At 36.7% G+C, this 25,738-nt stretch overlaps 1 protein-coding gene across 5 annotated transcripts in view; it reads right to left on the reverse strand.

Moving 5' to 3' along the window:
- ANO4 (anoctamin 4) overlaps positions 1 to 25,738 on the reverse strand; it is a 390,977-nt gene that overhangs the window by 172,973 nt on the left and 192,266 nt on the right. For 3 of the 5 annotated variants that reach the window (XM_074402350.1, XM_074402348.1, XM_010340215.3), the window contains one exon: positions 14,450 to 14,554. The exons of the other annotated variants lie outside the window; for them this stretch is intronic. In XM_074402350.1, coding sequence (XP_074258451.1) covers positions 14,450 to 14,554 — 105 coding nt within the window. The remainder of the gene's footprint in view (positions 1 to 14,449; positions 14,555 to 25,738) is intronic. 5 annotated transcript variants of the gene reach the window in all.

Raw genomic sequence — 25,738 nt, forward strand, 5'->3', positions numbered from 1 at the left:
ATAATCCAAGTATCTATATTTATTCTCCAGAGCACCAGTTCATTATAGTATTTTTGTCCTAACTTCCAAGTTATTACATCTGATACTCAGAATTCTCAGGGGATTACATAATGACCTCAAAGTATCACTAAAAAGCACAAAAAAGAACACCTCCAGGAATAATTTAGAATGCAAAAAAAAATGTTTATATCTCAATTTTAACACTTACCACATTGTTTTATAACAAGACCATTTCTGTGTCTTTAGACTAAGGTCCTTTTAAGGTGAAGAGCTAAGGTAGCTCCAATTTGACGTAAGGGCTACCAAGTAGGAGACATTCAATATGCATTTTAAGATAAATAATAGCTAACTGTAGGATGATATCAATTTTTAGTTTTTTCTTATTCTGATTACCTTAAGTAAGATGGCTTGAACATGTCTACTTCTCTCTTAGAATCACGGAAATTAAACATGAAGGAGGTGGGAAGAGAGACAGATAAGGGATTACAGTTTACTGAAAGCCTACCATGTGTTAAGGATTTTCAAGTCTATTTTCTCATTTCATTCTCAGAACAACCTATGAGACAAGTATTATGATAAAGAAGCCAGGTTCAGAAATGCTAAGTGTGGCCATGCAGCTAGCAAGGGACAAAGATGAATTCTCATCCAATTCAGATCCCAAATCCATGCCATTTCTAGCTGGTTTTTGTTTTTGTGGGAAGCACTCTACTGTTCTTAAATCATATTTGGCTTTCAAGAATGGGAAGTCATTTAATCACCAAGCAATTATCTTGTTGCCATTTCAACATTTATCTAAATAAAGCTATACTTTACATCTATAGCCTGGCAGCTCTGACAACTTTCTAAAATTTAACAAATAGATCCATTGTTGTTCTAAAAATTCAGGGAAATACACAGACACAATATAGCTTTGAACACCTTAGGCTGGGATTTTAAGAGCTAAACACTATTTAGCATTTATATGACACGAGCAAGCCCAAGACTCTCTAGATGCTCATTACTCTTCAAATGCATCTTGACAGCATCCCTAAGGCAAAGACTGCCTTGTTTACCAATGAGAAAAAAAAGGGGTTTAATTTTTAAAACTCAAAATAAATAAAGAACGCCATTAGAAAGGACATAATGCTTCCTTAGCTGGTTTTATTCCTTTCCAATAGGCTAGCAGTTTTCAATCTCTGTTCCCTGGAACCCGATGGCCCTTTTGAGGAGTCTCAGGGGCCATGGAGAGGACAGAGAGACAACTGTGTGGGCAAGGCCCCACCAACACCAAACAACGTAGTTTCTGTTTTGTATATTGAAGTTACATGTTGATCATATATTGGGGGGAAAAACACATTTACTGCTTTTACAGAAGTTTAGAAACTTCTGCTAGTGTGTTCTGGCAACTATTAAATGGTTGTGTTGATATCTCCCTAAAGAAAACCCGGGGTTCTAGTTATAGACATGACAGCAGGAACCTTCCTTCTGCCACAGAAAGTTATTTGAAATATTTTGAAATTTAAAATATGCCTTTGCAAACAAACAAAAATCATGAGATTTAAATATATGTATATATATATTATATATATATATATTCATTTTAAAATAATTTCTGTTTGGGACTGGCATAAAAACAGACACATAGATCAGAGGAACAGAACAGAGAATCCAGAAACAAATCCATACATCTATAGTAAATTCATTTTTGACAATGCTGTGAAGAACATACATTGGAGAAAGGAAAGTCTCTTCAATAAGTGATGCTGGGAAAACTGGATAGCCATATGCATAAGAAGGAAACCAGACCCCTATCTCTCACCATATACAAAAATCAAATCAAAATGGATTAAAGACTTAAATCCAAGTCCTCATACTAAGAAATTACTAAAAGTAAACATTAGAGAAACTCTCCAGAACATTGGACTGTGCAAAGATTTCTTGGGTAATACCTCACAGGCATAGGCAACCAAAGCAAAAATGAACAAATGGGATCACAAGTTAAAAAGCTTCTGCACAGCAAGGGAAACAATCAACAAAGTGAAGAGACTACCCACAGATTGGGAGAAAATATTTTTAAGCTAACCATCTGACAAGGGATTAATAATCAGAATATATAAGCAGCTCAAACAACTCTAGAGAAAAAAATCTAATAATCCAAATAAAAATGGGGAAAATACCTCAATAGACATTTCTCAGAAGGAGACATACAAATGGCAAACAGGCATATGAAAAGGTGCTCAACATCACTGATCATTAGAGACATGTCAATCAAAACTACAATGAGATATCTCATTGTAGAACGTTTGGATTTCACAATGAGATATCATCAGGTGTCACCTCAACTAAAATGGCTCTTATTCAACAGACAGACAATAACAACTGCTGGTGAGGATGTGAAGAGGAGGGAACCCTCATATGCTGTTGGTTGGGATATAAATCAGTACAACCACTATGAAGAAAGTTTGGAGGCTCCTCGAAAAACTAAAAATAGAACTTCCATATGATCCAGCAATTTCATTGCTGGGTGTATATCCAAAAGAAAGGAAATCAGTATATCAAAAAGCTATCTGCACTCTCATGTATACTGCAGCACTATTCACAATAGCCAAGATTTGGAAGGAACCTAAGTGTCCATCAACAGATGAACAGATAAATGTGGTACATATACACAAAGGAGTACTATTCAGCAATAAAAATATGAGATCCTGTCAGTTGCAACAATATGGATGGAACTGGAGGTCATTATGTTAAGTGAAATAAGCCTAGGCACAGAAAGACAAACTTCGCATGTTCTTATTAGTGGGAGCTAAAAATTAAAAACAATTGAACTCATGGAGATAGAGAATAGAATGGTGGTTTCCAGAGGTTGGGAAGATAGTAGGGTGGAAGGGAGGTGGGGATGGTTAATGGGTACAAAAATATAATTAGATAGATCTAGTATCTGATAGTGTAACAGGGTAACTAGAGTCAATAATAACTTATTGTGCTTTTAAAAGTATAATTGGACTGTTTGTATCACAAATAAAGGATGGATGCTTGGAGTGGTGGATACCCCATTGACACTGATAAGATTATTACACACTGTATGCCTGTATCAAGATATTTCATGTGCCCCATTAATATATACACCTACTATATACCCACAAAAATTAAAAATTAAAATTAAAAAAAGATGTCATTGCCATTGCCTGGCTCAATAATGGCAACGCTTATAAACAGCACAGATGATGGCATTGCATATACCCCCAGCACACTGCAATGGGGTCAAGATCATTAACTTGTTACTGATTTAGGGTATTTGCTAAGAAGAGCTTCTCTTACTACTACTTCATTGCAAAGAAAAGGCAGACACTTTGGTTACTTCTATAACAAGGCAGATAATGATGATGGCACCTCTTACAGTCCTGGAAATGATACTGAGAGAAGAACTGTGTTCCTAATTCAACCTTTGCTCATTCATTAGCCTTGGCTACCTTTCTACAACATAAAATGAGGTCATTCATGCTCTGCATAAAATATCCTCGAAGTCTACTGACTACCTTCTTTGGAAAGAGCATGAGCTTTGGATTCAGACAGACCTGAGTTCAAATAATAACCCTTCCACTAGCTATTAGATTGGGATATTTAACTTATTAAAGCTTCAATTTCTTTATCTTCTAAATCTGGAAATGTGATTTCCCAGAAAGGATGAATGATTGAGGAATAAAGACAAAGGTGGCAGCCAACACTTAATACAACCCTGACTGCGTACCAGGCACTATGTTAAGAGCTTTACATTGATGTACTATTACTATTTTCCTTTTACAGATGTGGAAATAAAGGCAAAGAGAGTTTAAAACTAAAATAACATAGGTAAAAGATCAGCCACAAAATTGTCAGACAAGATTACCTGCTCAATAGATGCCACCATTCCCACCCCCACACCCCCGTAACCTACCATCTGCTTCTCTGAAATGGCATGACCATGTAGGTTAAAAATAACATTGGAAATCAGGGCTAAAGAATTGAATTCAAAGTGACTCACTTGGTGTCACTGAGAAATGACTCAGTCTTCTCAGCCACAAAATCATACACTACCCCTAACGTAGGAAAAACTATATGATTATGAAGACACAGATGCAAATACAAATGGTCGGACCACAGGATAACAATGATTCCATAATCCTTTTAACTCCTCAGGTCTCATTGCAAACACTATCTTGTGCCCCTTTTCCTCATTAGAATCTGATGGACTACAACACAATCATGTGTTTCAGTGTATGGATGCCACTCAAGAGTGTCCCTACAGTCTATTTCCAGATATGCTGGGAATCAAGAAAGGAAAAACTAGGAACAAAACAAGAGGGTGGGCAACAAGTGGTAGGAAGATGAAAGGTCTCTAAAAGGGGCTGGACACAGAAAATAATTTAAAGCAAGAATTAAAAGGTTCAGTAAAACTGTTGAATGACATACTTCATAGTAGCTAGCTAATATAATATATGCTTATATGCATATGTACACACATACACCTGATTCATGGACTGCAGAGCTTTAAAACATAATTCTCAATATAATTTCAGAGGAAAATATTTTTAAATGCTTTCCTCTTACAATGTTCAGATTTTAAAACTTTGGTGATTAAAAAAGCAGTGTTTTTTTGTTTTTTATTTTAATGGATGCTACTGCCTACAAGATTTGAGTAGGCACTCCACTTTTTAAACTATGGATGGAAGGTTTGAATCTTACTGGATGAACTCAAGAGTAAGAATTGCATTGTGGGGACTGATCCAAGATGGCCAATAGGAACAGCTCTGGATTGTAGTTCCCAGCAAAGACACAGAGGGTGAGTGATCACCACATTTCCAAATGAATTTTTACTGCCCACAGATAAGGAGATTCCTGGACGAAAAAGTGCCATGAGTCTCCAGCACGGCTGTTTCAGCCAGTGCAGCAAATCTCTACACAAAAACTAACACAAATAAAGCTCCACCTTCCTGGTACAGAGCACCTGGGGAAAATAAAGGCGGTTATGAGTTCTGCTGCAGCAGACTTAAACATACCTGCCAGCAGCTATGAACGGAAATACATAGCTCACAGCTCAGCACTTGAGCTCCTATAAGGGACAGACTATCTCCTCAAGCAGCTCCCTGACCCCCAAATAACCAAATAAACACCTCATAAAGGAGAGCTCAGGCTGACATCTGGCAGGTATCCTTCTGGGACAAAGATAACAGAAGAAGAAACTGGCAGCAACCCTTACTGTTCTGCAGTCACTACAGGTGATCTCCAGGCAAGCAGAGCCTGGAGTGGACCTCCAGCAGTCCTACAACAGAAGGGCCTGTTAGAAGGAAAACTAAGAAATAGAAACAAATAACTTCAACAACAACAAAAAGGACGTCCACTCAGAGACCCCATCTGAAAGTCACCAACCACAAAGACCACAGGTAGATAAATCCACAAAGATGGGAAGAAACCAGTGTAAACAGGATGAAAATACCCAAAACCAGAATGCCTCTCCTCCTCTAAGGGATCACAACTCGTCACCAGCAAGGAAACAAGGCTGGGTGGAGAATGAGTCTGATTAATTGACAGAAACAGGCTTCAGAAGGTGGTTAATAACAAACTTCTCTGAGCTAAAAGTTCATGTTCTAACCCAATGCAAGGAAACTAAGAACGTTGAAAAATGGTTTGATGAAATGCTAATGAGAATAAGCAGCTTAGAGAGGAATATAAATGAATTGATGGAGCTGAAAAGCACAACATGAGAACTTTGCAAAGCATACACAAGTTTCAATAGCCAAATTGACCAAGCAGAAGAAAGGATATCAGAGATTGAAGATCAATTCAATGAAATAAAATGAGAAGGCAAAATTAGAGAAAAAAAGAGTAAAAAGAAAGGAACAAAGCCTCCAAGAAACATGGGATTATGTGAAAAGACCTAATCTCATTTGATAGGTGTACCTGAATGTGACAGAGAGAATGAATACAAGCTGGAAAATACTCTTCAGGATATTATCTAGGAGAACTTCCCCAACCTAGCAAGGCAGGCCAATATTCAAGTCCAGGAAATACAGAGAACACCACAAAGATACTCCTCAAGAAGAGCAACCCCAAGGCACATAATCGTCAGATACACCAGGGTTGAAATGCAGGACAAAATGCTAAGGGCAGCCAGAGAGAAAGGTCAGGTTACCCACAAAGGGAAGCCCATCAGGTTCACAGAGGATGACTCAGCAGAAACCCTACAAGCCAGAAAACAGTGGGGGCCAATATTCAATATCCTTCAAGAAAAGAACTTTCAACCTAGAATTTCATATTCAGCCAACTAAGCTCCATAAAGGAAGGAGAAATAAAATCCTTTATAAACAAGCAATTGCTGAGAGATTTCATCACCACCAGGCCTGCTTTATAAGAGCTTCTGAAAGAAGCACTAAACATAGAAAGGAACAACCAGTACCAGCCACTCCGAAAATGTACCAAATGGTAAAGAGCACCGACACAATGAAAAACCTGCATCAACTAATGGGCAAAACAAACAGCTAGCATCAAAATGACAGGATCAAATTCACACATAACAATATTAACCTTAAATGTAAATGGGCTAAATGTCCCAATCAAAAGAAACAGACTGGCAAATTGGATAAAAAGTCAAAACCTATTGGTGTGCTGTATCCAGGAAACCCATCTCACATGCAAGGTTACACATAGGCTCAAAATAAAGGGATGGAGGAAGATATACCCAGCAAATGGAGAGCAAAAAAAAAGCAGGAGTTGCAATCCTAGTCTCTGATGAAATAGACTTTAAACCAACAAAGACAACAGAGAAAAAGGGGCATTACATAATAGTAAAAGGATCAAAGCATTAAGAAGAGTTAATGATCCTAAATATATAAGTGCCCAATACAGGAGCATCTAGATACATAAAGCAAGTTCTTAATGACCTACAAAGAGACTAGGACTCCCACACAATAATAGTGGGAGACTTTAACACTCCACAGTCAATATTAGACAGATCAACAAGACAGAAAATTAACAAGGATATCCAGGACTTGAACTCAGACCAGGACCAAGCAAACCTAATAGACATTTACAGAACTCTCCATCCCAAATCCACAGAATATACATTCTTCTCAGCATGACATCACACCTACTCTAAAATTGACCACATAATTGGAAGTAAATCACTCATCAACAAATGCAAAATAATGGAAATCATAACAAACAGTCTCTCAGACCACAGTGCAATCAAATTAGAACTCAGAATTCAGATAGTAACTTAGAACTACACAACTTCATGGAAACTGAACAACTGGCTCTTGAGTGTTGACTGGATAAACAATGAAATGAAAGCAGAAATAAAGATGTTCTTCAAAACCAACAAGAATGAAGACACAACGTACAAGAATCTCTGGGACACATTTAAAACAGTGTCTACAGGAAATTTATAGCAATAAATGCCCACATGAGAAACAAGGAAAGATCTAAAATTGACACCCTATTGTCAAAATTGAAAGAATTAGAGGAGCAAGGTTAAAAAAAACTCAAAAGTTGGCAGAAGACCAGAAATAACTTAGATCAGAGCAGAACTGAAGGAGATAGAGACACAAAATATGCTTCAAAAAAATCAATAAATCCAGGAGCTGGTTTTTTGAAAAGATCAACAAAATAGGTAGACCACTAGCAGATTAATAAAAAAGAAAAGAGAAGAATCAAATAGATGCAATAAAAAATGATAATGGGGATATCTCCACAGATTCCACAGAAATACAGACTACTATCAGAGATTACTACAAACAGCTCTATGCACATACACCAATAAACCTGGAAGAAATGAATAAATTCCTGGACATTTATACTCTCCCAAGTTTAAACCAGGAAGAAGTCAAAACCCTGAATGACCAATAACAAGGGCTGAAGTTGAGGCAGCAATCAGTAGCTTGCCAACCAAAAAAATCCCAGGTCCAGATTGGTTCACAGACGAATTACACCATACATACAAAGAGGAGCCAGTACCACTCCTTCTGAAACTATTCCAAACAATCCAAAAAGAGAGAATCCTCCCCAAATCATTTTATGAGACCAACATCATTCTGATACCAAAACCTGGCAGAGATTCAACAAGAAAAGAAAACTTCAGGCCAATATCCATGATGAACAGAGATGCAAAAATCCTCAATAAAATACCAGCAAACTGATTGTAACAGTACATCAAAAAGCTTACACTTCACGATCAAGTAGGCTTCATCCTGGGAATGCAAGGCTGGTTTAACATACGCAAGTCTATAAACATAATTCACTGCATAAACAGAACCAAAGACAAAAACTACATTATCTCCACAGATGCAGAGAAGGCCTTTGACAAGATTCAACAGGCCTTTATGCTAAAAACTCTCAAAAAACTAGGTATTGATGGAATGTATCTCAAAATAATACAAGCTATTTATGATAAACCCATGGCCAATATCATACTGAATAGGCAAAAACTAGAAGCATTCCCTTTGAAATCTAGCACTAGAAAAAGATGCCCTCTTTCAGCACTCCTATTTAATATAGTATTGGAAGTTCTGGCCAGAGCAATCAGCAAGAAAAAGAAATAAAGGGTATTCAGTTAGGAAAGGCAGAAGTCAAATTGTCTCTATTTGCAGACAACATGATTGCATATTTAGAAGACCCTATTGTCTCAGCCCAAAATCTCCTTAAACTGATAAGCAACTTCAGCAAAGTCTCAGGATACAAAATCAATGTGTGGAAATCACAAACATTCTTATACACCAATAACAGACTTAAAGAAAGCCAGGCCGGGCGCGGTGGCTCAAGCCTGTAATCCCAGCACTTTGGGAGGCTGAGGTGGGTGGATCACGAGGTCAAGAGATCGAGATCATCCTAGTCAACATGGTGAAACCCCGTCTCTGCTAAAAATACAAAAAACTAGCTGGGCGTGGTGTCACGTGCCTGTAATCCCAGCTACTTAGGAGGCTGAAGCAGGAGAATTGCCTGAGCCCAGGAGGCGGAGGTTGTGGTGAGCTGAGATCGTGTCATTGCACTCCAGCCTGGGTAACAAGAGTGAAACTCTGTCTCAAAAAAAAAAAAAAAAAAGAGAGAGAGCCAAATCAAGAACGAACTCCCATTCACAATTGCCACAAAAGGATGTAAAGGACCTCTTCAGGGAGAACTACAAACCACTGCTCAACGAAATAAGAGAGGACACAAACAGATGGAGAAATATTCCATGCTCATGGCTAGAAAGAATCAATATCATGAAAATAGCCATACTACCCAAAGTAATTTATAGATTCAATGGTCACCTCATCAAGCTACCAATGACCTTCTTCATAGAACTGGAAAAAAATCACCTTAAACTTCATATGGAGCCAAAAGAGAGCCCACATAGCCAAGTCAACTCTAAGCAAAAAGAACAAAGCTGGAGGAATCACACTACCTGACTTCAAACTATACTGGAAGGCTACAGTAATCAAAACAGCATGGTACTGGTACCAAAACAAATGTATAGACCAATGGAACAGAACAGAGGCCTCAGAGGCAACACCACACATCTACTGCCATTTGATCTTTGACAAACATGACAAAAACAAGCAATAGGGAAAGTATTCCCTGTTTAATAAATGGTGTTGGGAAAACTGGCTAGCCATGTGCAGAAAGCAGAAACTGGACCCCTTCCTGACACCTTACACTAAAATTAACTCCAGATGGATTAAAGACTTAATCCATAAGACCTAACAATATAAAAACCTTAGAAGAAAACCTAGGCAAAGCCATTCAGGACATAGGCATAGGCAAGGACTTCATTACTAAAACATCAAAAGCATTGGCAACAAAAGCCAAAATAGACAAATGGGATCTAATTAAACTCCAGAGCTTCTGCACAGCAAAAGAAATAATCATTAGAGTGAACTGGTAACCAATAGAATGGGAAAAATTTTTTGCAAGCTACCCCTCTGATAAAGGACTTATATCCAGAATCTACAAAAAACTAAAACGGATTTACAAGAAACCCATTACAAACCCATTCAAAAGTTGGCAAAGGATATGAACAGACACTTTTCAAAAGAAGACACATATGATGAGGTCAACAAATATGAAAAAATGCTCATCATCGCTGGTCATTAGAGAAATGCAAATCAAAACTACATTAAGATACCATCTCACGCCAGTTAGAATGGCAATCATTAAAAAATCTGGAGACAACAGATGCTGGAGAGGATGTGGAGAAATACGAACACTGTTACACTCTTGGTGGGAGTGTAAATTAGTTCAACCATAGTGGAAGACAGTGTGGTGATTCCTCAAGGACCTAGAAATACAAATTCCATTTGACCCAGCAATCCCATTACTGGGTATATATCCAAAGGATTATAAATCATTCTATTATAAGGACACATGCACATGAATGTTCATGGCAGCACTGTTTACAAAATAGCAAAGACCTGTAACCAACCCAAATGGCCATCAATGATAGACTGGACAGGGAAAATGTGGCACATATACACCATGGAATACTATGCAGCCATAAAGAACGATGAGTTCATGTCCTTTGTAGGGACATGGATAAACCTGGAAACCATCATTCTCGGCAAACTGACACAAGAACAGAAAATCAAACATTGCATGTTCTCACTTACAGGCGGGTGTTGAACAATGAGAACACATGGACACAGGGAGGGGAGCAGTACACACTGAGGCCTGTTGGGAGGGTCTAGGGCAGGGACAGTGGTGGGTAGGGAGTTGGGGAGGGATAACGTAGGGAGAAATGCCAGATATAGGTGACAGGGATGGAGGCAGCAAACCACATTGCCATGTATGTACCTATGCAACAATTCTGCATGTTCTTCACATGTACCCCTAAACCTAAAATGCAATATATATATATATATGAATTGCATTGTAATGTTGTTATCATTGCATCAAACTAAATCTATCTCCAAGTTCCCATTCCACTCACTGTCTTGGTGTACAATTTAATTTCAGTTATTGCTGACCTCCCACTCTCCTGCCTCATGTATCCAGAATTGTGCAAAGGTCTTAGGAGTTTTGTAAAGAGCAGAACATTTAGAAAGACCAGTCAAGTGTCCAAGACACAATGGTTACTGCTGAGCTGCCAGCTTTTCAAGTCTCCAGTGGAATTCACACATTCACTCAGTCACTAACAAACATTAGTAAGCACCTATCGCACTCCATGCTCTGTTCAAGACACTGGAAATAAAGAAACAGGAAGATGGGACTGCCTCTTTCCCAGAGACTCCCAAGTTCCTTTCTCAGGCTAGGAACTCTCTGTGCAACTGACAGTTCAGGTGGCTCTGGTGCAGTCTCCCAGGCATGCAACACAGCCATTCCCTCCCTTTTCATTCACCCTGCCAGAAGCCTGGCTCCCTCTATAGGATATCTCTCTCACAGCTTCTTCCATCCAAGCATCAGTCCTGGAAGCTCAGGCTTTCAGAATACAAAAGGCAGGAACTTTAGATAACATAAAACTCTGCTGAAACAAAGGAGTTCAAGGGACCTGGCTGCCTTCTTCGAATGGAGAGTGAAGGGTGAGAATAGAGAGAAAGGGACAAGTAACATCAAGGAAAAGACACACACACACACACACACACACACACACACACGCACACACTTATGTTATACTTTCACATGTAAATGCCTTTTCCTAGAAAGCAATCAAGTTGTTTTCATTTTGAACAACCAAACAAGATGTGATCTGAAAATATTTTTATTTTCCTGAATTGCACTTTGTATCAAAACATTCACCACTACCTTAAGGTATTACACCTAGCACAGTACCTGGCACATGACAGGTGAGGGATGGATGGATGGATGGATGGCTAAAATAACTCTTTTCTTTTTTATAAGCTGTACATCTAATATGGAGAATCTGAAAAACCACCTGAGTATGGCCATCCACTCTGAGACATCTTTAGAATAGATGAGGCTATACTTAGGGTATGCACACTATAAGATAAAATAATGTCAATGTATTTTACAGTGGAGAAGCATGGTGGTGAAATTCTTGCATCAAGATGTGAAAATATAATACAATTAAAAAAACCTAAAGTAGTTCATTTTTCCTGATCATTTTTATTTAATTTAGTATTTAGCAGAACAAGGACTAACAAACAATTAAATATTGACTCTATAACATATTAACCATATATCCTTGGGGAGCTATATTCAGTTTTTTCACCTTTAAAAGATGGAGAGAATCTTATCTATTATTACACAGAGTTAAGTTTGAAAAGAGAGTTTGGGAAAACACTATCATGGCAGGCCTACTGCAGACATTCAAGAAATGTTTGAAACACACACAAATACACACATGTAAGCATGTACATAAGCACTTCTAGCTTGAAGGTCTCATATATATGTGTGTGTGTATATATGTATATATGTATGTATACACACATACACTATATATACATATGTATACATACAATATATAGTCGCAAAATTTGAAGAAAACAGTGAAAATTTTCCATCATCCTGTTAATCTCAACAAAAAGGAGAGTAATTATACTGATGTTCAGAATTCCATATTCTTTACACCCTTAATGTTGATCTGTCAATGCTTTCTAGAAATGATAATCTGAGGTACAGTTCCTTATAGTACCAAGCTACGTATTTTTATGCTTGGAGATTTCCATGAACTGGCTAAATATGTGAATCATATTTGGAACCTAGATAGAGATTGAATGGCCCAAAATCTTTCCTTCCAGAAATGACCCAGCCTGTGTAGGCGGCTTCTCAAATCTAATTAGCATAAAACTTGTTTTCTACAGGAAAATAAATGAGTTCCAAAGCAGTAGAAAATGCATAAACTTATAAAAATCTGGATTTGCATTTTAAAGTCAAGTAAAATTTCTTTTTTCTTCTATTAAATACTCATAAGGTTTTGTTGTTGTTGTTGTTGTTGTTGTTTGTTTGTTTGTTTTTTTAAAGACGGGGTTTCACTATGCTGGTCAGGCTGGTCTTGAACTCCCGACCTTAGGTTTTTACTCCTCTTCCTGTTCATAGAGAGGCCGCCATTCTAAACTACAGAAGAGTTAACATCATATACAAACAAACACGTCTTTACTAAGATCTGGTAAAAAATAGTACCTTATTAATCTTTAGTAATTAAATTTTGATGTAAGTTTATTTTAGTGCCCCTCCTTAAATTTAAGTTCATCTCTAGCACTTGCATGGTAGCCAACTTTTATCATTTACTGAAAAAAAACTTTAAATCCTTTGAGCACTGTAAAATCTTTCATCTTTCAAATCAAGCGAAATAGTTACATAATTTTATAACTTTCCATGAAAAGTTATTTTCTCTCCAATGTCTAGTAATTTGATTTTTATTCCCCTGCAAAATTTTTTTCTCTTTCATTCATTAATGGAACATAAAGGAATTGTTCAAACAGAATAAATAGCTGGTCCCCTTATATTTTTTGGTAAAACATTTCTCTTAAAAGAAGTCGCATCTTCAGTTTCAGGATCCTTCACCTCAATGTGTTTAAATCGTGTACTGAGCATATTCATGAAGGAATTAAACGAAGGAACAAACAGCCATCATTGCAGTCTGGTTTCCATTATCATCATGCTGCCTTGTCAATTTCTCCCATGCTCAGTTGTTCCATGTGTAAGGTGGAAGTAGTAATGATCTCATAAGGTCAAGAGGACAATATAAATTATTCATAAGAAAATTAGCAAGAAAATGCAATGTCCCAAAACTAGAAGTAGGAAAAAGAAATGCAATGGTTGTTTATACAATGTTCTTCACATCAAAATCCCTCAAATCCAACATGAGATAAATTATTCGATACTAAAAGAAGAGCTTCATCAGGCAGAATTAGAGCTCTGACCATGAAACATCAACAGTAATGACTTAGTATGTGACACCACATCACCCATCCTCAATGAGTAAATGTGTTGATTCTGATAAACTTCTGAGTGAAAGCTATAAAACAGAAATAAAATACTCTAAGAAGGGCAAACCTTGATTATTCAAAATGCTTAGAAAATGAGGGCTCACTTCTGGCATGCAGCCTATCATCGACTCTAGATAGTCATTTTGGAGAAGAAGTTCCTGATTCACCTTGCTGCACCAATATTTCCCTCTTATTACTTCCATTTGAGCAGAGGAATTGTATTTTCGTTTCTTAAAGGTTTTTCTTTGATTATGATTAATCAAGAAATCTGAAAATTTATGATACTCTGAGGTTTACTAAATATTATAACATGAAATACAATATATAGAATGGATAATCTTGCTATAGCTTTTTCAAAAACTCCACTATTTTGTGATTTAGTTTCACAAATTAAATCTCATTTTCACTATCTGTACTAGTCTCAAAATCATTTTGCACAGTATCTCTTTCAAGACATCATTTTATTAATTTTTTTTAAAGTTTGTCATCTAAGGTTTCTAGTTTATTACCCCTCCCAACTATTATAATAATTTCTTCTCTCATGGAGAATTTAAAATTTGAGTGAAACTTACTTTCTTGTATTGCATTAAGAATCTCTGAAAAGTCCACATCACTCTTTGGCCCGTCAGGTAGTATTTGCATATCCAGCTGGTAGCCTTGCAAATCCACACCTCCTTCTAGAGAAATGAGAGATATTCATGGAGTTTGCACTGGTTATCAGAGAGTCTGTCATTAGGGTTCCATGGAGAAGCTAGGTCAAAATCCAAAGTGAATGGCTAGCTGGTTTGCCAATGAGCCTCCTTCTTAGACAAAGGACTTAAAAAACAAAAAAAGGAACATACACAACCCATTTGCATTTTATGGGACCAAAAAGATTCATTTGTATTTCCAATGCAAAAATAAGGCAACTAGTTTTTTTACAAGGCAACATACTTCATAGTATTTACTGATAATTCCCTAGGTAAAAAATATAACATAGTCTCTAGCTAAGGATATTTAACATTATTTTCAGCTTCCACATGGATTAAATGTGACATTAACACAAATACTTTATGATATCATCTTCTTCTTGCAATAATTCATTCTTAAGGATGGATTTAATATTCTCAGTATCACAGAAAAAAAGGTATTAGCACTTTGCTCCTCATAATTAGACTTCCCTGATTCATCATTTATTTTTCAACTATATTTGAATTTGAAAATTTATTCTATGAAGTAATTAAGCCTCTTGTTCTAGGTTTGTCTGATGTATTTTTGGCATGTTCCAAAGAAAGAAAGTTTTTATGCTGCTCTACACACGTATAGAACATTTAAGGAAGTCAAAGAAACCAAGGTACCAAAAAGTAGCTTTATCATCAATAATAATAAACCTTCTAAAAGCTTCTTAAAGTAATTAGTAAGAACGTCTCCAATCTGAGAAGTCTGCCAAGGCTAAAAAGCCAGTGCTAAAGTAAACAGCCTGATGCGTAAAATGGAACATGCCCTAGCTTCCAATATTTTTATAGAAATAATCCTCTCATGAGGTCAGGAGGTATACTCAGCCTTACACAAAATTTCAGTTACATTCCTAAAGCTCAAGAATAAGAAAAGTCACAGCTTCACACGAATGCTTATTCTAGGAGTAAAACACCTAAAGGTAACTTAATGTTCTATTATATTTAATAGAAAATAAGCCCTGGGAAGGCAGGGACTTTGTCTGCATGCTGCAACCCAAGCACTTAGAATAGGACCTGGCACAAAGTAGATTCTCAACAAACTAGATTCTCAGGCTGAATGAATGAATGAGTCTATGCAGTAATTATAAAACCAAAACAGTAAAGCTAAGAGCAAAGCTACAAGCTCAGATTCTGGAGTCAGAGAGACCAACATTGAAATTCTTTCTTGTAATGCTGAACCTCTCTAAATTTTAGTTTCCTCCTTTATGAAATAGGGATGATGGTAACAGCCTCACAGAGCAGCCACTAGATTAAATGAGATAATTCACAAAAACTTTAGTTGTCACATAGTCAGCACTCAATAAATAGAAGCCACAGGTATTATTATTATAACACATTATAATTTATTAAAGGAACACTGGCATTTATATAGAGACAGAATAGGTATTAAACAATGTGAATAATAGGTCAGTTCCTTGAGACTGTAGTATGCATTTTGGTGACTGTCAGGTACTGCTATTTAACAATGTAGCCACATTAGTGAACTTTTCAGATTCACTAACGCAATTCTCTCATTGCAAAATCTGAAGCTACCTATGAGAGAGTTTCTTAGACAGGACAGACAAAGATGCCTTCCTGTTGGCCCAGAATTAAGATGGGTTATTTGCCTTTTTCTTCCACGGCCAGTTACTTCAAATAGAAAAGGAAAAGTTCTGATGTTTTTCACCCTGGACTAAGGCTAGTCACCTTTGTTCTATTTGATGGCCAAGGACCTCATGATTACAACAATGACAAGAAAAATAACAAGAATATCCAACATCAGTCTGGCTCTGGGCTATGTACTTTATGATATCATTTAGTGATTTTAGTCTTTAATCTTGAAAAGAAGGTGTAGTGCAATGTAGTAATCTGCCCAAAGTCACACAGCTACTAAGTGTAAAGATGTAATTGCAATTCACGCCCTTAACTAGTCTTTAAAATCACCCATATCAAAGCAGTCACACAGCCTGTTGGAGATAAGAGAACTGGATTTGCCAAATAAATCCAACATAATCCAGTAGAATGATCCTGTGTTCTAATACTTCGGATCAAAACAAAAGGCATTACATAAGCTAAAAAAGAAAGTGACTTTCTAAATAGACAAATAAACAGAAGCCCAATTTATTTATTTGTTGTTTGTCATAGGCAGGGCCTCATAAACTAAGATAGAAGTAGCTATTATTGCTAGAGCACTATAATTTTTAATAACAAGGATTCCAAAAACCTTTAATAACTTTTTTTAACATTAGAGGAGAGTATAGAAGTGTAAGACACAAAAGAAGCACCATAAAGGAGGCATACAGGTCATTATTCTGTCTAAGGAATATTTAGGATACAGGTCATTATTCTGTCTTTAAGGAATATTTAGGCTAGGCATGGTGGTTCACATCTGTAATCCCAGCACTTTGGGAGGCCGAGCCGACAAATCAAGAGGTCAGGAGATTGAGACCAGCCTGGCCAACGTGGTGAACCTCGGCCTCTAATAAAAAAATACAAAAAATTAGCTGGGCATGGTGGTGGGCACCTGTAATCCCAGGTACTCAGGAGGTTGAGGCAGGAGAAGCCAGGAGGTGGAAGTTGCAGTGAGCCAAGATTGCACCAATGCACTCCAGTCCAGGTGACAGAGTGATCCTCAATCCCCCCAACCCCCCCAAAAAAGGAATAACTTAATGACATGGGCATATGTTTGTTTATAATGAAAATGTAAGAAAAATCAATATAAGAATATAGATAGATAGATAGATAGATAGATAGATAGATAGATAGATAGATAGACAGACAGACATCCCAAGTACAGTCATGCCTCACTTAATGATGGGATACCTTCTGAGAAATGCATCAGTAGGAGATTTCATCATTGTGCAAACCTCACAGAGTATACTTAAACAAACTTAGTTGGTGTAGCCTACCACACACCTAGGTTACATGGTGCAGCCTATTGCTCCTAAGCTACAAACCTGTATAGCATGTTACTGTACTGAATACTGTAGGTAGCTGTAATACAATGGTATTTGTATATCTAAACAAAGAAAGGGTACAGTAAAGATACAGTATAAAAGATAAAAAATGGTCTCCCTGTAGAAGGTACTTACCATGAGTGGAGCTTGCAGGACTGAAAGTTGCTCTGAAAGAGTCAGTGAGTGGTGAGTGAATGTGAGCCCTAAAACACTATTGTACATTACTAGACTTTATAAACACTGTATGCTTAGGCTACATTAAATTTATTTTAAAATGTTTCTTCAATAATGAGTTAATCTTATGGTAGATTTTTACTTTGTAACCTTTTATATATTTTTTTTTAACTTTTGACTCTTCTGTGATAACACTAAGCTTAAAACACAAACACATTTTATAGCTCCACAAAAATCTTTTCTTTCTTTATATCCTTATTCTATAAGCCTTTTTCTATGTTTTAAATTTTAAAAACTTTTCAAAAAGTTTTTTTGCTAAAAATGAAGATACAAACACACACATTGGCTTAGGCCTACACAAGGTCAGGATCGTCAGTAACACTTACTCCTCATCTTGTTCCACTGGAAGGTATTCGGGGCAACCACATGCATGGAGCTCTCAGCTCCCATGATATAAATGCTCTCTTCTGGAATACCTCCTAAAATACCTGCCTGAAGCTATCTTACAGTTAACTTTTAAAAAATCAGTAAAAGGAGTATACTTTAAAATAACTATAAAAAGCTTAGTATAGTATAGTATACTATATATAAAAATAAAAAGCATAGTATAGTGTATATATAAGCCAGTAACATAGTAGTTTATTATCATTGTCAAGTATTACATACTGTAAATAATTGTGTGTACTATATTTTTAGACAACTGGCAGCACAGTACGTTTTTTTACAGCAGCATCACCACAAACACGTGAGTAATATATTGCACTCTGACATTACAACAGCTGCAAAATCACTAGGCGATAGAACTTTTTCAGCTGCATTATAATCTTAATGGGACTACCATGGTTTATGTTGTCTGCCATTGATGAAAAAGTCATCATGCAATGCATGACTGCATATTTTTTAAAATACCCATTTATATGACTAGAAAAATATAATAGGAAGAAAATACTCAAAATGGGTACAGAAGTTGTCTCAGTTGTGAAATTATGGGTAGATTTTGTTTCATACTTTATCTTTTTTATATTTTTTTACAATATGTATAATTTTTTTTTTTTTTTTAGACAAGGTCTCACTTTGTCACCCAGGCTGGAGGGAAGTGGCACAAACACAGCTTACTGCAACCTCAACCTCCTGGGCTCAAGCAATTCTCCCACTTCAGCTCCTGAGTAGCAAGGGCTACAGGTGTGCACTACCATGCCTGCCTAATTTGTGTATTTTTCATAGAGACAGGGTTTTTCCATGTTTCCCAGGCTTATTTTAGACTCTTGACCGCAAGTGATCTGCCTGTCTCAGCCTTCCAAAGTGCTGCGATTACAGGTGTGAGCCACTGCACCTGCCCTTAGCATAAAACATTTTTATAACTTTAAAGACATGAAAAATTCAAGAGCAGGACAGTGGAGGATAATAATTATTTAGAGTTCAGGGTTTACGACTAAAAGCAAATACTGCAGATATAGATGTTAAACATCTAATTTAATATAACAGATTTTCTAAATTTTTTTACATGTATAAATCCAAAATAGCTTCAAAATGCAACATTCTCTTCATGCTAAATATTATGATCACACATAGAATCTTCCAAATATATGGTGTTTTTCTGTCTCTAGAAGAAATATAAAATACTCTTTTATAGAGTATAATGTAATGGTCTGGAAATTCAGACAATAAGCCCTTCGCAAAGCAGAGGGAGCTGTAAAACAAGGACTTCTGTAAGCTATCCTAAATGGAGAGTGATCAGTGTTCCAATGAATCTTCAAAGATGACAATCTCCACCTTTAACTCACAGTGCCCAAGTGAAAGAGACTAAATGGCTTCAGTGTATAAGAAGTACTATGTCTACTTCATACTTCTGATTTTATTTACTTATTGTTACTCATATAGCTTTTGACATGATTTCTAAAAATCTAAGAATCTGGGTTCTTTGCCATAGCCACAGACATCTTGGACTTTCAGTCAGAACACAAAGATTTGAAAAACTAGGCAAGAGAGTGAAGATTCCATAGACTCAAAATGAAGATTCTTTAAAATACAGCCCCATTGGGATTCAGTAATTAACATGCAATTAAATACAATCCTAAGGAAACTAAACAAATAAGTTAAAGAGGGAGGCTAAGAAGATCCCTAAAGATGTGGAAAACTCACTGAACAACTAAAAAAAAATCAAGAATAGCTACAAAATCCATGTGATCTCCATTTTGCCTTTAAGTTTCTCCACATTTAATGGATAGAAATGATTATACTCAACACTTAATTGTGATTCTGTAACCTTGTAAACAGTCTTACATTTAATAAAAAGTCTTAAGCTGGACAAGCAATATTTTGTTTTGTTTTATTTTTTAATTATACTTGAAGTTCTGGGATACAAGTGCAGAACATGCAGGTTTGTCACATAGGTATACACGTGCCATGGTGGTGTGCTGCACCCATCCACCCATCATCTACCTTAGGTATTTCTCCTAATGCTGTCCCTCCCCAGCCCCCCAAACCCTGACAGGCCCTGGAATGTGAAGTTCCCCTCCCTGTGTCCATGTGTTCTCATTGTTCAACTCCTGCTTATGAGTGAGAACATGACACGCAATATTTTAAAAATTCATTCTGTATCTAGTTTACAGCGAGGCTTTTTATTTTTCATTTTTTATTTTTTGAGACAGTCACACTCTGTCACCCAGGCTGGAGTTCAATGATGCAATTACAGCTCACTGCAGCCTCAACCTCCAGGGCAACAAAGCACTTTTATACAAGAGAAAAACAACAAAAAATGAGTTCTAAACCTAAGTTTCTTGACTAGCAAATATTTCAATGCCTTCCCATCCCATCTTTGTCCAAAGAATCCCTTCCTACTTTCAAGACTTACTTAGAATTTTCTGCTTCAGGAAGTATTTCTTGTTCCTGATAAATAAAAACCAATTTTATATCCATTGAACTCACATAGCTCTTTATATTTTGTCTTTCCTATAGTATATGAAAAATAAGGTAAAGTACCTAGCACAGTGTGAAGCAGACAGAGAAAATGTGAGTTGCTAGTTTTTCCATGTCCAAATTTCTTCCCCATGACCAGCACCATCAACTAGACAGTAACACGTTGAAGCCTAGGATCAAACTGCCTCCCCCTTTTATCTCCTAATAAACCTAGAACAAAGCCTTGAACATATTAGTTGCTCAGTTAATGCTCTTTCACTGCAATCTCACATTATGAATAACAATAATGAATATAAAGGAAAAAGATGTTCCAATTTTCTTTTTGGTCTACAATTTAAAGCACCTTGATAGGTTATCAGTAGATTACTGTGAAAGACATATTATAGATCATAACTTTTTGCTTTTTCAGTAAAATCTTGTTAAATTTTATCAAATAATAAACAAAATCTCAGTACCAAAGGGCTTATAATAAAAATCAATAGCTACCCTTTTTGCAATCCCAGACCTCTTCCCCAGTGGGAAAAGGGCTTTCAAGAGTCTCTGTTGGATCCTTCTATGTGTGTGTCCCACTGTTTCTTGATTTTTCAATTTTATATACTATATATTATTTTTCTGCCATGACACATGACGATGTAACTTACATCACTGCCACTCTCCACTTGCCCTCCACTCACTCACCAAATCACTATTAGTAATCCCATTAGATTGCCTTAGTTTAGTAACTTTAAATAAATCACTTAAGATTCCTTTCCTTGTTCAATCAATTATAGACATATTTCATATGTGCAAATTAACATGAGTGATCTAAAAAGGAGATACTAGCACTAAACCAATCTGGATTTGAATGCTACTTTTATGTGATTTGAATGCTACTTTATGTGATTTGAATGCTTGACTCATTAAATAATAAACTCAAGAGGTCTTATCTTTCTCATTGAAAAAAATGGAAAACTAAAATATTTTGGAGGCTTTAGCATAAATTATAGACATTATACATAAATAATTTGGCTTATCATGTTAGATCAAGGTACTTCACTACACATTTTACATGACATTCATTCTCTGCAACATGAGGGCCTATTCCAGCTTTAGGGCCCCACCAAAATAAAAACAATTTTATTTCAAAAATCCTGCACTTTGGGACTTGGAATAGTTACTCCATATTGAAACCAAAATAAAGGAAAGTCTGGCAAATCAGCTCTTATCTTCCACATGTCACAGAAAAGATGGGGAATGTGTAAAGTCTACTTAAGAGGATAAATGATATTTTCTATGGTAGCCTCATAATAACTGTTGCTAGATCTGAGCTTCTGTCTACATTCTATTTATATTCTACAAATAAAAATTGGTAGTTCCTGTCCTGAGAGGTATATTTAATACAAATCCTCAAACACAGTGTTTTTTATAGACTAGGGAGCAGTGATATTTCAAAACTTGAGCTACATATCTAAAATAAATCCTCATATGCAATATTTTTGGACTTAAGAGGCTGCAAAGACCCTATTTTCTAAACTGGGAGTTTTGTATTGAACTCCCCATAGGTGAATTCTGTGTTCCTATAACAGTATTGAGATGGAGAACGGTGTTAAGAAAGGAGGGAGGGCTAGGTATGGTGGCTTACACCTGTAATCCCAGAGCTTTAGGAGACTGAGCCAGGAGGATCGCTTGAGACCAAAAGTTCAAGACCTACCTCAGCAATACAGGAAGACCTCCATCTCTAACAAAATAAAATAAAATGAGCTGGGCACATTGGTGCATACCTGTAATCCTGTCTACTTGGGAGGCTGAAGTGGGAGGATCACTTGAGCCTAGGAGTTTGAGACTGAAGTGAGCTATGATCATGCCACTGCACTCCAACCTAAGCAAGAGTCCTTGTCTCTTAAAAAATAAAAATAAAAAAGAAGGGAGGGAGGTCCATTCTGTCTTTACAGACTTTCCTGTCATCAGCTAGTGTTGAAGATAATTCTTTGAAGAAGAGAGCAAGGAAATGAATTCAGCTCTTCTGGAGAATCTGAAACTGGAATACACAGATTTACATGTAGGAAAAGCCACTGGTTCTGGAAAAAAAAAAAAAAAAAAAAAAAAAAGTCCCTCATTTTTTTAACGTTATTTGTAGTACTTACCAAAATCTTTTCGTGTATGTGTGTGGCATAAACTAAAAAAGTTTCACAACAGAAGATGCTTCATAAGTGTAAAAGATAAATGTCATGTTCTTTTATTCATATTGTGTAAAACTATAAATCTGGTGATGTTATAAGTTCATTCTTTTACAGAAGAAACCTTGGCTTATATCAGTAGAAATAAACATATTGATTCACCCATGCTAGTCACTAGAAGGCTAAAGCTATTCTCTCAAATGTAATGCTGATTAGTCCTAATGGCCAAGTTCTTTCCTGAGTCCTGATGGGAGAACCACATTTGGCTAACAGCAGGCAGATATTTCTCAGGTCTAAAATGGAAATAATAATTCTACTGTTTCGGCCAGTAATGGCTCTCCTTCAGCAGAATCACTTCCATGTTTTCCAGGATTGGTAAGATCATGATTTCCTAAGTTATAATGCATCCCTGCACGAAAAGTTCCCAAGAGGGCCTGGAAGTCAGAATTGTAAAGCTTCAAATAGCATGAAAGATTTGTGAGTCACACAGGCAGAATTCTGTGGTATCTTCCAATCTCCTAGATGCTGAGGTCTATTGCTGTGGTGACAAGGAATCTTGCAGATGAGGAGAAGAGACAAACTCAGGATTAGGAGGATTTACAGAACAGAAACTGTGCAATTTTCAGCCTCGCTAAATGTTTTCTAGTCTTTTGCCTTGAATGATAGGTCTTTATACATGAAGGGCTTGAGATGAATGTGAGAAGGAATATTGCCCTTGCAAATTACAATCCTCAGAAATGCTAGGACTCTGCCCCTCTTGTGCATCGCCTTGTCAGCTCAAACTCAGACAATCAGGCAAAGTAAAAGCTAACTATTAAAACAGACTATCCATCATGGCTAAAGGGCTTAGGCTTTTAAATATCAACTCTACTAGTTATAGTTGAATGATCCTGAGCTAAATGGTTACAGCACCTCCCCCCCCCCCCCACCAACTTCAGTGGATACATTCCAAGACCCTCAGTGGATATCTGAAACTGTGGATAGTCCTGAACCCTATATATATGCTTTTTTTCCTATACATACATACCTATGATAAAATTTAATTTCTAAATTAGGCACAATAAGAGACTGACAATAATAACTAATGATAAAATAGAACAATTATAAGAATAATGACAAAATAGAACACATTCTCTCTGCCTTTATCTCAAAATTCTTATTGTAACTGAAATGATAAAAAGCAAAGCTATGGATAACGGGGGCACTGCTGTACTGAAATCTTTTCAAGCTTCTAAAATATAAAATTATTTGAAACAGCCTCAGGCAGAAGAAGCAGTTTTAAATTCCACAAAAGATAATACTCTTTTCCAGAAATTAATCATTTGCTTTTCTTTGTGGCTGCCTTTTTATGGCTCTTCTTCATTCACCTTCTGAGCTCAAAGGTTGTAAAATGATTTTTCAGAAAATTATCTCTAAATGCATCCTATAGATCAAAATGTATGTGTATATGTTCCTCAGTAAAATGAAAAGCAAATGCAAATAAGAGAAGAATGTGGCATGTATTTTTAGAAAAAAATAATTTTGTTACTCAGCAAATGATAGCAAGGAACACAGATACCAATGCCCACATTTGCCAAGGACTGAAATAGCTTGTTTTCCTAAGCACCCCCACCTATTGACTAAACTCACATCACACATCTAAAAAAACCCACTTAAAGAGGAAGAGATTCAAATGAAGGATAATTAGAGTGTTATTTCTAAACCACAGCACTAACTGTTATGAAAGGCACCACATTCACCTTCAACACAATGAGAAATAAAACAGAAGTCCAAAGTAGCCCTTGTTACATTTCCATACAATGTTATCTTCCAGCCACTCCAAAAATCCATTCACAAATAGGAAGACAGATTATCTCATCCATGCTTCAGTTCTGTTCAAGAGAGCAGCCAGATTCCTTAGACTCTATAAGCAAACCTCAGCCACACTTCTCAAAAAAAAGAGGATAGAAGGCCCCCAAAACTTTACTCTGAACTAGTGCTCATCTTCAAGAAAAAAGGTTGACACAGTGGAAAAAACACCCATAAGAAATTTTATTTTTTTATCTTTTTATAGACAGACTCTGGCTCTGTCACCCAGGCTGGAGTGCAGTGGCGCAATCTCGGCTCACTGCAACCTCTATCTCCCAGGTTCAAGTGATTCTCCTGCCTCAGCCTCCGGAGTAGTTGGAATTATAAGGGCACGCCACAATGTCCAGTTAGTTTTTGTATTTTTAGTAGAGATTGGGTTTCACCATGTTGGCCAGGCTGATCTCAAACTCCTGACCTCAGGTGATCTGCCCACCTCAGCCTCCCAAAGTGCTGGGATTACTGGCATGAGCCACCGCATCCGGCCCCATAAGAAATTAAAGACCTGGGTTTTAGTCGGGGTTTGTCAATTGCTAATTTTGTTCTTTTGAACTAGTAACTTTACTTCCAGTGCCATAGTAAAATAGGCATAATTCCACCTCACAGACTGCTATGAGGACTAAAAAAGATGCAGGAGAAACATTTGTAAAAGCCCTTCAGAAACAACAGAATATCAAATAAATGTAGGGTTGTGGTGTCATGATTGTTATGAATCTAAAGATTGGCCATACGTTTACCTTTTCCTTATTTTTGTTCCCCTAAAGCATGAGTTTATCCTGACTCTTGGCAGAACTAGAGACAAGTCTTTCTTTGCTGTTCTTCTTCTTTTAAAAGTCTCTCCTTAATGGTCCTCTCGTCTCCCTCTCCCCACAGCCTCTGGTTATATTTAAATATTCTTTAAAGGGAAAAGCAGGAGACAGTCTGTTCCCCAATTTGAGACCAGGCCTTGACATTGGTTCCAGAAAGTGACCTTTGAAACTCATGGAAATAGGAATGAATTTTATTATATCAGAACCACAAAAAGGGGAGGATGAAAAAAAACAGAAGTTCAGAGCATAGAGACCAAAAAGAGAAGTGACAAAGTGGAACATCACTTACGTTGAAAGAAATAATAA

The sequence above is a fragment of the Saimiri boliviensis genome, chromosome 7 (assembly GCF_048565385.1).
Source record: "Saimiri boliviensis isolate mSaiBol1 chromosome 7, mSaiBol1.pri, whole genome shotgun sequence".
NCBI lineage: Eukaryota > Metazoa > Chordata > Mammalia > Primates > Cebidae > Saimiri > Saimiri boliviensis.